The 12131-nt window shown below is 46.1% G+C and overlaps 1 protein-coding gene across 1 annotated transcript; it reads left to right on the forward strand.

Moving 5' to 3' along the window:
- Positions 1-3199: 3199 nt before the first annotated feature.
- TXNDC2 (thioredoxin domain containing 2) lies at positions 3200-4126 on the forward strand (the record flags this gene model as incomplete). The annotated part of the gene is made up of 1 exon (XM_079943036.1): positions 3200-4126. One exon carries the CDS (start codon positions 3200-3202, stop codon positions 4124-4126), a length of 927 nt encoding a protein of 308 aa, XP_079799162.1.
- Positions 4127-12131: the final 8005 nt, after the last annotated feature.

The following is a 12131-nucleotide window of genomic DNA, read 5'->3' on the forward strand; positions in this document are numbered from 1 at the left end:
TCTCCTTTTCCCCATCAGGCTACCCTGTCTTTCCTTCACACTAATTGAATTCTTAAAGGAGAACCGTGACCTTCTATTCACTCCTCACCTGAATTTAGGTACCTAATTGCCCCACCACTGCCCTCTTTCTTCTCACTCCCCCCACTTCCCCAAGGGCACCGGAGGCTGTTGACTTACCACCTGATGCTCCTTCTCTGGCCTCTGGCCTGGGCTCCAAGGCTCTCCTGGCTCCTCCCCCTTTACACATACCTGCTCAAATGCAGGTGCTTCCTGCAAATCCGTGCTCCTAACCCTCCTCCATTGATACCCCTTCCTAATGATCGCCTGCAATCTTAGGATTTCAACTATCACCTCTGGGTGTTTGTCTTCCACATGGTGGTCTGGCCTGACGTTTCTCCGGAGATCAGACCTTGATCTCCAGCTGCCAGGTCGATGTCCTGCCTCAGGTACGATGCCCCTCTGGGCACGCAGGCCCCGTTCCCCTGTTACCTGTGTGTCTCATGCACTGCTTTCTCCCAGCTGCCCAGGCTCCACGTTCGAGATTCAGTTTCAGCTCCTCTCAAGCATTTATCGAACAGTGTAAATTCTATGTCTGGAGTTTCTCCAACCCTGAACCCTCTTTCCACTGTCCCAGTTGAGACTTTCAATATGTTCTCTCTCAACTATGCGATCGTTTCTTAACAGATCTCTTTGAATTCTGTCTTTGGCCCTCAAATCTATGGTTGAATAAATGGTAACAGTGAATCTGCTAAAATGCATATCAGATCATGTTTCCTCAAAACTTTCTGGGACACCCATTGCAAATTAAATAAATTCCAGCTCTGTCACCTATGGTGACAAATCCCTCTCATCTGGGCCTAGCCTCCTTCTCTGCCACCAGTGGCTGGGGCCCCTGCTCCTGACCACCTGCCCTGCGTGTTTGCTATCCTCCAAAAGGAGGTCGCAGCCCCCCTGGCAGGCCAGTTCTGCGGCATTGTTCCTATTTCTGGGAATCATTCCTGGACACCTCACCCAAAAGCAGCCTTTCCAGCTATTTTCTGATTAGACAGATCTTTCTATGCCTAAAATAGCTGATTGTTTCACTGACAGAACCACGACTGACATAAGCGTTCATGAGCAATTTGGGAATGAGCTTGTGCTGAAGGTAAAAAAATACGTTTTAGGACAAGTTGAGTGAAAGTTATTCAGCAGCATCAATATTTCAAGTTGCCTCGAATCCATCTGAATTTCAGAATCAAGAGTAGAAATAATTGGAAAAACCCTGCCGAACCTAAAACACAACTCAGATCCCCAAGTATGAATGTCACGGGGTCACAGATTTCCTCCACAGATTTTTACTAAGATGTGCAGATATAATGAGACCTTAAATTTTTCCTACAAGGCGTCTACTCTTCCCCACGAGCCTGATCTCAGAGGGATTTTGGGAGGGACGGTGAGGAGAAGGGGCATGGAATTCAGTCTCTGCCCATTTGTGGAATTTCGGTCTAAGGAACATGGTTTTATTCTGGGGGCAGCTCAGTCTTCCTGATTCCTGCCCTCTCCATAATATGTGGGTGCACAAGGCTGTGTGGATGAGCTGTCCCTGGGCCCTCCACCTCTTACTGAGTCCCCATGTGAAGTGGCTGGTCTGGCCTGGTCCCTGAACTGGAAACTGCTAAGGACGGTAGATCCTGTCTAGGGCTGGGGCCCCGTGCTGTCACCCACTGTTCGAGCCTGTGCCTCTGTTCCTTGCCTCTGACCGCAGATCCACCTCTACTGTGGCTTCTTTGTTCTTCCTTGAGCTTCTACTGGTTCTCTGGTCTTAGAACACTCACGGCCCCGCCCCAGGGTGTGAAGACTTCCTGATCCCTGGCCCAAGAATCTGCCTGTGACCCATGCTGCCATGTGGACATGGGCCCTCCCTGGTCTTCCAGATGGAGCAGGAGGCAAATCCTCCCCTGCTTCCAGCTTTCCTCTGAACACAGCTGATCTGTGTCTGTGCTGAGGTTTCTACCTGGAGATGGGACACAGGTACTGTTCTCTTGGTTCTTGGTCTACACGGGTGGGGGTGATGTTTTCACTTCTGCCTCTTCTCAGTTAGGGAACCCCTCTGTGTCATAATCTCCCTTCCCAGTGTCCAAACCGGACATCTGACCAGCACGCAGGACTTTGCAGAAGAGGGTAACATGGTTAAGAGGATGTTGATGGTTACGGTGGGTGAGTCATAAAGAGAAAGCAGGAGCTGCGGATCCTAGAGGGAGAGGGCAGGAGAGGTGATCTCAAGTTACCCACCCCGGCCAGGGCATCCGGCAAGCAGCCCAGCCCAGCCCAGTGTTCCGAGTATGGGCTCGGAACCTGCCCCCCCATGAGCTCTGAGACCTTGAGCGGGTCACATAACTTCTCTAAGACTCAGTTTTCTCACTTGTAAAGTGGGGATCATAATGGGACTTACCTCAGTGGTGTGTTGTGTCGTAGGAAATAATGGCTGTGAATTCATTTCAGGCACTGGGCACAGCCTCACGCACAGAGCAGCCCCCAAACCCAGGCTGTCATGAAACTGTCAAGGAGGACCCTTGTGAGAACAAAGAGGGCAAACCGGCTGTGAGCACCACCCGGATACAAGTTGTTACTCCTTGTATGACGTTCAGTTGGAAAAGGTTGCAGGGGATGCCCTCGCTGGCACTGTGAGGCATCTGTGAAGTAGGGGTGGGTTGCGACAAGGACCGGAAATGGAAAGTGATGAAGCTGGAGCCCCAGAAGAACCGGAAATGAGGCCAGTCAATCAGGCAGACATGAATGAAGGTGAGGCTACAGGTAAGGGGGAGGGAAGGGGAACCTATGCGCTAAGGGGGTTGGCTGCAGTGTCGCACTAAGCAGACAAAGTTGTAGTTAAACAAAAAACCTCCATGAAGATTACATGTAATCGCATGCTGCTTGGCCTTCTGCTGAATGTGATTATGCAAATGAATACATCTGTTATAAGACTACATTCACGAGCTCTGAGAATGACACCCGTCTTCCTTGGAGTAGATGATCAGAATTATTTTGTTTCTTCTTTGGCATTTTTATTTTTTTACCCTTTTCTTCAGAAAGTCCATCATTACAGGTTCTATCCAGCCATGTGACACTCCTGGTCCCAGCACACACCCGGGAGGCCTTTGTCCATGAGGTCAGCAACGTTCAACACACACCTGCGGAGCGGTCTGAAGTCCTACAGGCCATGGACACACTCCCACCTGAGCAGGGCAGTGACACCCTCAGCTCCCCAGCCCAAACTATCCCCCCCAAGCAGGCTGACACCCCCAATTCCCCAACCCAAACCGTTCTGCCCGATCAGGCTGACACCCTCAATTTCCCAGAAGAAACCATCCCACCAAAAGAGGGTGACATTCTCAATTTCCCAGCCAAAATCATTCCACCCAAGCAGGCTGACACCCCCAACTCCCCAGCCGAAATCATTTCACCAAAGAAGGGTGACACCCCCAGTTCCCCACTCAAAACCATCCTGTGCAAGCAGGCTGACATCCCCAATTCCTCAGAAAAAAATACCTTGCCCAAGCAGGGCAATACCCCCAATTTTCCAGCAAAATTCATTTTGCCCGGGCAGGGCCACACCCACAAGCTCTCAGCCATTCTATCCAAGCTGTGTGACACCCTAAAGTTCTCAGCCAAAACCGTTCTGCCCAAGGAGGGTGATGCCCCCAAGTCCTCAGCCGAAACCGTTCTGCCCAAGGAGGGTGACACCCCCAAGTCCTTAGAAGACACCATCCAGCCAATAGAAGGCAACCTGCAGTCAGCAGATGAAGCCATGGAGGTCCTGGAGGAGGACCTGGTGAAGGTGATCCTGAGCAAGGAAGACTTCGAGGTGGCGCTGAAGGAAGCTGGGGAGAGACTGGTGGCTGTGGACTTCTCGGCCATGTGGTGCAGGCCTTGCAGGTCAATCAAGCCCCTTTTCCGGTCCCTGTCCATGAAGCACAAGGATGTGGTGTTCCTGGAAGTGGACGCTGATGAGTGTGAGGGGCTGGCGAAAGACTGCAATATCGTTTGCGTCCCAACCTTTCAGTTTTATAAAAAAGAAGAAAAGGTGGGCGAATTTTCTGGTGCCCTTAAGGAAAAACTCGAGACATTCATTACAGCATTAAAGTGATTGTGTGTTCCAAAAGCATTAGGAACAGTCGGCTGTTCACAGCTTGTGATTTTTTATTTACAAAAAAAGATGAGGGGTAACAAAAGTGTGTGTCCAAGTGGCACCTGCATGTGCATCAGAAACAGTAGCTCAACCCTTTCCGAAAAGCAGTCAAAGCCCTAACGCCTATTGTGACTGTGTTCTTGTTGATGGGACAGTGTTGATATTAGAATTTCCTTTGGTGGAGATATTGGAAGTCCAGTTGTCCCCTATTTTTTAATCTTGATTTTTTTTTTCATTCACTCTTGAAAATTCAGCTCGTGTAATCCTAGTGGCAACGCTGGAAATTTAGACAGTTTTTCTGTAGAAGGACATGTTTTAATGATGAGTGGAAATTTCTGATGTTCACATACCTTTGGGATATCTGATAAGAAAGTAAAGAATTTGAAGGATTCACATACGTCTAACCTCCTTCATGTGCGGGAAGTGCTATGGAGGCCTCGGGAAATGTCACGGGCTCCACAAACATCTAGGGGATTCTTTGGTATCAGAGCTGAGACCAAGGCCATGTTTCCAGATTTCAAGTTCAGGCTTCTTTCCACTGATCCAGGCTCACAAAAAAGCTCAAAACTTCTGGTTTTCTCAGACCAAGAGATTTATGGTTCAAGTTTACATTAGTGTGATCCTTGGTGCCATTATGACATCAGCAACCTCGTAGCAGAGTTCCTGCTTTGTCATCCCGGTAACTGGGTTTCTGATACCTGTTCTCAGGTGTCTCAGAGTGTGTGTGTGTATACACATATATATTGCGCATATATGCATATATTTAATATATACAATTTGGTGAGTTTGGACATATGCATACACACGTGATACCATCACCACCATTGAGGTAATAAACCTACCCATCATCTGTTTCCACAACTTTCCCTGTGTGTCCCTTTCCTTGATGTGTGTGTGTTAAGAACACTTTGCATGAGATCTACCCTCTTACCACATTTTAAGTGTACTATAGCATATTAACTACAGACACTATGCTGTCCAGAGAATCTCTAGAACGTATTCATCCTGGATAACTAATTTTATACCCACTGAACAACAACTCTGCATTTCCCCCCATTCCCTGTCAACCACTGTCTTATCTTCTGCTGATCTACAATGTTTTAAAGAATTTGAGGGCTTCCCTGGTGGCGCAGTGGTTGAGAGTCTGCCTGCCGATGCAGGGGACACGGGTTTGTGCCCCGGTCTGGGAGGATCCCGCATGCCGCGGAGCGGCTGGGCCCGTGAGCCATGGCCACTGAGCCTGCGCGTCCGGAGCCTGTGCTCCGCAACGGGAGAAGCCCGCCTACTGCAAAAACAAAACAAAACAAAAGAAAACAAACAAAAAACTGATTCCAGTTGGGCAGCGCCAAACCGTTAATGGTTGGGGGGCTCAGCCGACAAGAGCTGGGGAAAGACTGACACGGAGAAGGTGGGGAAGCAAAGCAAGGAAATGGTTGGACTGCTGCAGCCTGAAGCCTGGTTGGCTGTGATCCTCAGGTTTCAATTTCTTACCCTTGAGGCATCTCAGGCTTTGGTTTTGGTTGGCTTGCAGAGGCCACCAAAGCCCTGGAGCCACTTCTGTCTAATGGGCTCCTTGTTTAGTTGCTTTAACAAGGGCTACAGGCCAGAGTCCTCCTGGAGCAGGCTGTGGGGTCTGGGTTACATGCCTCCTAAGGGTCTGGCTAGATGGAGGGCCTTCCTTCCCCCAGTCAATGCTTATAAGGCATATGGGGACCAGGAAAGCAGGACTCTGCTCTTCCAAATTCACTCAGAAATGAAAAATGGAAACAAGAGAATAAAAAGGTCCAAATACGAAGAACAGGATGATCCCTATTTTATTTGAAAGTGGAATAAAAAGCATAAAGTGTTGTCATTGGCTCTCTCTGTATGCATATTTTTTCTTTCATTCTATTTTTTTCCGCTTACTGATAATAGAAGAAAAACAAACAAACAATTAATAGAGTACTTTGGAGACCCCAGTTGCTTAGAAACTGCTGGGAAATACAAAATTTGGAAGGACAAAGCAAAGGGGAGTGAGCACGCTGGCCCAAGGTCACGGATGCTCTGGTTCTGTGTTCCAGTTGTGCACTCTGGGCCTTCCCGGCTTTCCAGGACAGATGGTCATAGAGACTAAATCAGTAGCAGTTCTTCTTTTGGAGATGAACTGCCTTGGTGATCTTGGGTGTCGTGGGGGTAGGTGATATATTCGCTTTTTGGTGGCAAGTGACGGAAACCCAACTCAAACCTGCTCCAGCAAAAATGGAGGGAGTACTGGATCTTGAAAGTGGAGATTCTAGGGGGACAAACTGCTTCAGGTGGGTGTGAGTGTTCAAACAACAGCATCAGGACCTGATGTTCTCCACCTCTTGGCTCTGCTGCTCGTGTTGATTTTAGCATCACTTGCTTCGCTGGCTTGTGAACACAGATAAAAAGTGAGCCTGTTTCCTAATAAATCAAAGTCCCTGGGAAGACTTTGTCTAGTCATATGCCAATCCCTGTACCATCCTGAGTACTTGGGGGAGACCTTGCAGGCCTGGGTCAGTGCCATGAAAGCATCAAAGCTAAGCAGGACCACGGGGGCAGGGGGAGGAGGGAAGAGGTGCTGGGCAGACTCGTGTGTCTGCTGCAGGGGATGGCGATGATGTTGGACACACTGCCTTGGACCAAGGGCTACACCAAGAATGTGGTCAGCGTCAATCAATTCCCAACCTGATAAGAAGATGCTGTGCACTTACCCAGTGCCTTTCAAACACCCCTTCTCATTTCATTGTAATCCAGTCTGATTTCCTTAAGTCTGTATCTATAGGACTTAGAAATCAATACACTCCGTGCCTTATTCAAATGACAAGTTATCTTATGGTAACGCTTGAGTTTCGCCAAAGATGGCATACGGAATATGAATCCAAAGACAGCATGAAACACTTAGCAACTAGATACTCAGAAAGGTGCAAAGGATATGAACAAGGTAAGACAGTTTTGGGGTCTAAGTGATGCTTTAGAAATTTATTTTTCTGTATGAGCAATTTGATTTCATAGTGGGGATCTATACAGACTGTTCCTTGGATTCTCAACACGTTTGTCTTTTTGAGGCAGAAATGTTCAAATAAATTATACTTAGCAAATATGGAAAAGATGTGGTATATTGTTGCTTAGAGAATTCCATTGTGATCTGGGGCAGGTTTTTAAATCTTGCAAGGGAACTGTGAAATGGTACATTCTATGGAGATAGAAGTTAACTAAAAAACAAAATAAACCAAAAAGTACAAGGAGAAGATGGCTGCAAATTCTGAAATAATAGTGACTCTTTAATCAGGAGATCCTTCAACACCCATGGTAAAAAGTGTCAACCAGGGCAACAATGACACACACTGGGATCAGCATAGCAGGGATCCAGGTAAAGCCTCATGGTTTAGGAAAATCAGGATTTTTTCAAATTCTAGAATGGAAAAAAATGATTGACGTGAATATGAAAAAATGGAAAGCGGTACACATTGAAGTTAAGGTTGGTAAAAAGGCAGTGACTGACACGGAAGAAGGTGAATTGTGAAAACTGAAAGACAATGTGATCATTCTGTCGCCTGTTGATAGGAAGTGTAGTGCTTTTATGCTCACATGTTGAGTCATCTTCTTTTAGGTTAAGATGGCGACTTCAAGCAAGAGTGAGACCTGGCGTGGGAAGCTCGGAGAGGAGCAGGGTCGTTCTGGCATCGAAGGTGTCTGTGGACTTGATTGCTGCTTTCACTAAGCACCCCGGGGGGTCTCCGGCCTTCGGAGACCACTTACTGGTGGGGCTTGAGGAGGGTGGACAGAAGGGCTGCTTCTCTCTCCGTGCCCCATGGTCTTTGAAAGGCAAAGCTAAATGCAGGTCTAATGACTCATAGATCAATATCTTTCAGGGACATTAGGACAACTTGGAGGAAGTCACCAGTCAGCTAATGATTCTCAGTGCAGAAATGTCAGAAGAGGCTAGCCGCCTCACGGCTTTAAAGAAGATTTCCTTTAAATCATGCCAGTTAACAAGGGCCAGCCTATAGTGTGTTGTCATGCTCTCACGGACAAACAAATGACTGGAACTGGAGCAGCCTCTCAGTGAAACGATTCAACATTAGTGGATTTGAGTGAGCTCCTCCCCGTGTCCATCCCCTTAAATAATTTGATCTCTCCCTCTGAGGGCGAAATCACTCGTATGATAAAAATGATTACTTTCAAATAATCTCTGCTTTTGCATCTGAGGTTTTTAAAAAAGCATTTACAAAGCCAAATTATAATCCCACTTTATTTTGGATTGCTACATTCATATATGTCTATAGATGTAAAAATGCTAGAATAAAATGGGTAGATGTATATGTTGCAGACCAGCAGCCGTTGTGTCTCCTCTTCAAGCCCCATCCATGGTACCGATTCTTTCCTTGTGTGCTGTAAAAAGAAAGGGGCCAAGATTTATTATGTGTGGTTCAGACACTAAACATGTTTATAGTTGATATTCAGGTTGAAGGCAGAAAGATGGGTGCATACGTCAGAAATGAGCTCTATTCAGAACTGACAGAGAAACTGTTTCGAATGAGGTGAATATTTGGAAACCACAGGCCGTCCTCTGGGAAAACTGTTTACAGGTACATGGGGTACCAAAAACTCCTCTGTTTCTAATTAAAATTAATAAATTGATTTCTAATTCTCAGGATTCTTCTCTACCTCATTGACTTGCTTAAATGTGAGATCTTGATAACCCTTGTTTATTCTCTTGGATGGAGATTCGATGCGTTTCCAACAATTCAAGTGAAACACAACCAAACGTCCCCTCTCCAGGAGGGAAGAGTTGAGCTGACCAGCAGGGGCATGGAGAGTTCCTGAAGGTCAAGGGCAAGCAGAGGTCTCTCATCTCAGGCAGCAGAGGATGCCAACAAGCTGAAAATGAAGCAGTGAAGATGAGACCCAAGAAACCGGGAGGGGACTGCAGAAGTTTCTGAAGCCATAAGGGTGATCTGTGGGTAAAAAAGTCAGAACCTGGTTACCGGACATGGGAACAAGATGCGCTCAGGGAAGATGACGGGGCAAGGGGTGGGAAGTGGAGGAGGTTGTCACCTGGGACAACCAGGGATGAGTGGGGCACAGGTATGGTGCAGAGGTGGGTCACCCTGGGTTCAAGGGCCGTAGTCAGGGTGGACAAGATCTTGGCATTTGAGTGCTGCCCTAGCTATTGCACTTACACTTATGATTTCTTAAGTAGGTCATGGGGCTACACCAGAAATCTGAAACTGTATTGCTTATGAAAGTTTGAGAAACTGGATGGCTGTAACTAGATTATGTTTACCAATCTCACTCTAAATTAAGTAATAGGATGGGTGGCCAAAAAGTCCATCTGAAATACAAAATGTTTAATCCTGTAATGGGGTTTGCTGTCTTTGCTGTCCCTTGATTAAAGACAAAGCATAGTTTACATATATATATATGTATGTATATTCTTTTCCATTATGCTTTACCACAGAATATCGAATATAGTTCCCTGTGCTATACAGTAGGACATTGTTATTTATCCATCGTATATATAATAGTTTGCATCTGCTAATCCCAAACTCCCAACCCTTCCCTCCCTCCCCTCCCCTCCCCCTTGGCAACAACACGTTTGTTCTCTATGTCTGAGAGTCTGTTTCGTAGATAAGTTCATTTGTGTCATATTTTAGATTCCACATATAAGTGATATCATATGGAGTTTGTCTTTCTCTGTCTGACTTACTTCATTTAGTATGATAATCTCTAGGTCCATCCATGTTGCTGCAAATGACATTATTTTATTCTTTTTTATGGCTGAGTAGTGTTCCATTGTATATATGTACCACATCTTCTTTATCCATTCGGAAAGATGACCTATAAATGTTCATTGACACATTCATTGGAAGGCAGACAAGGCTATAGGAAAATAGGAGATTGCAAGGTGGTGTTTGAACAGAAGGCATTTCTGGGACTTCACCCTGGATGGGTGAAAGGGTACGTGCGGGAACAGAGGAGCAGTTAGCTGAGGGGAGCTGCCCCAATAAAAAGCCACGTTCCTGTGCTCAGTCCAGAATCCACTGGTGGAAGAGATGGCTAAGTCCCCAGGAGGAAGGAAAGAAACACTGTGCGATTCCCTCAGGACTGCCCAGAGGGACCTCTGGCCATTGACTCAGGTCACTATACAATGCGGAGAAGGAGGTACCCAGACTTTCCTAGGGTTGTTGGGCCAGTCTCAGCTGACATGGATACCGGAGATCTGAAATGCCACCTGTGTGTGCCCCTCAGCCTTTCCTCACCTCAGAGTCCTGGCTTAAGGGTGCCTTACAGTTGGCCGTTTATGGCCACACATCCACCTGACAGTCATTTTCCTGGGCCATGAGTGTGTAACTGTCATCGCATAGTTTCATAAAAGAGAATGTACAATCAGGGACAAAGCATCCTTTACTACACTGCTAACATGCAGTAATTTATATGTAAATATAAATTCTGGAATTTATGTACTCATTTCCACGATTACTAGGTCGTCTGGGCAGGCACAGTCTAATCACACCTTAATGTATTTCTTCTGAAACTGAACCAAACTAGTAAGATGCATGAGTGATAAACCACACATTATCCAGGCTGTACTTTATACGGAACTGCAGAAACTTAAAGGACGAGTCATTCACGTTAAAATCCATAGCTCGCATCTGAATTGTGATTTCATTTCCATTCTTTAGCTTGACAGTCCTTCAAAATTCATGATTCTCTTGATCTTCGGCCAGATTAAAAATAGGAATAAGTATATCCCGTTTGCCACGTGTTCGTTTTATTTGTCTGAGCTTGTCAAATCACCTGGGCCAGGACAAAGGGGAAGAAGCATCCTGGCTGACGGCTCAGCCTGCTTGCTGACTCTCGCTTGTCCTGAAGGTGAAACCGGCCAGAGCAGGGGATGGCTGCTGCAGTGGAGCCTGGATATGTGTGTCACGTGTCTTTGCCAGCAGGCTCCAGCCCTGGGGGTCAGTCACTTAAAGGGAGGTGGGGGGAAGTAAATAGCGTGTGAAAAAGATAAGCCATGCATGTGTGTTTTCAAGGGTTCCAGTAGTTTTTTAAAATCACATCTGTAAGGAAGTAAAATCTTGTGAACCACTGAGGCTAGGATAAATTAAATTCCTCAGAGCCTTTTTTAAAAAATTGAAATATAGTTGATTTACAATGTTGTGTTAATTTCTGCTGTACAGCAAAGTGATTCAGTTATACATATATATACATTCTTTTTTAAAATATTCTTTTCCATTATGGTATATCATAGAATATTGAATATAGCTCCCTGTGCTATAGAGTAGGATCTTGTTTATCCATTCTATATATAATAGTTTGCATCTGTCTCAGAGCCTTTTAATTCCAAAGAGATCCTCCATCTGAGGAAGCAGCTCAGTGAGTGTCCATGATATAGCCATGTAATTGCATTGGACTAAAATTAAATCTACGTACTTGGCTTCAACTGCTAATAAACCTATGACAAATAGACAACGGCTAGAGCCATGGTACCAAGTAAAATGCTAAGGACATTTACAGTGTTGGATGCTTCCTCTATCACGTTGTGCTATGAACTTGGTGTACATGTTTCATGGTACAAACTCTCCAGGTGAGAGAGTCCATGGGGGTCAGTGGGGTCCGGCCATACCTCCACACTGACTTGAATGAACCGTGACTCTAGGGTCCCCACCCACCTCGCAGGTGCTCTGGTTGTGGTGAGTGAACGCATCACATCCACGTTTAGAATGAACTTTTCAGGTTCCTGATTGGTGGCTGCTCAGGCCCCGCTAGGCTGGGTTTGTACTTAATCCTGGGGTCACCCAGCCTTCATTCGGGCTATAGGCATAAACCACTCCTTGAGGACTACAGGTCCTTATTTATATCTGCATTAAAAGGTGACCCCCCCCCCCCCAAATGCATTCATAGTCCTATTTTTAATCTCATGACTAGGAACTTAATATGCTGATGAGATATA

This window comes from Stenella coeruleoalba (genome assembly GCF_951394435.1).
Source record: "Stenella coeruleoalba genome assembly, chromosome: 14".
NCBI classification, from domain to species: domain Eukaryota; kingdom Metazoa; phylum Chordata; class Mammalia; order Artiodactyla; family Delphinidae; genus Stenella; species Stenella coeruleoalba.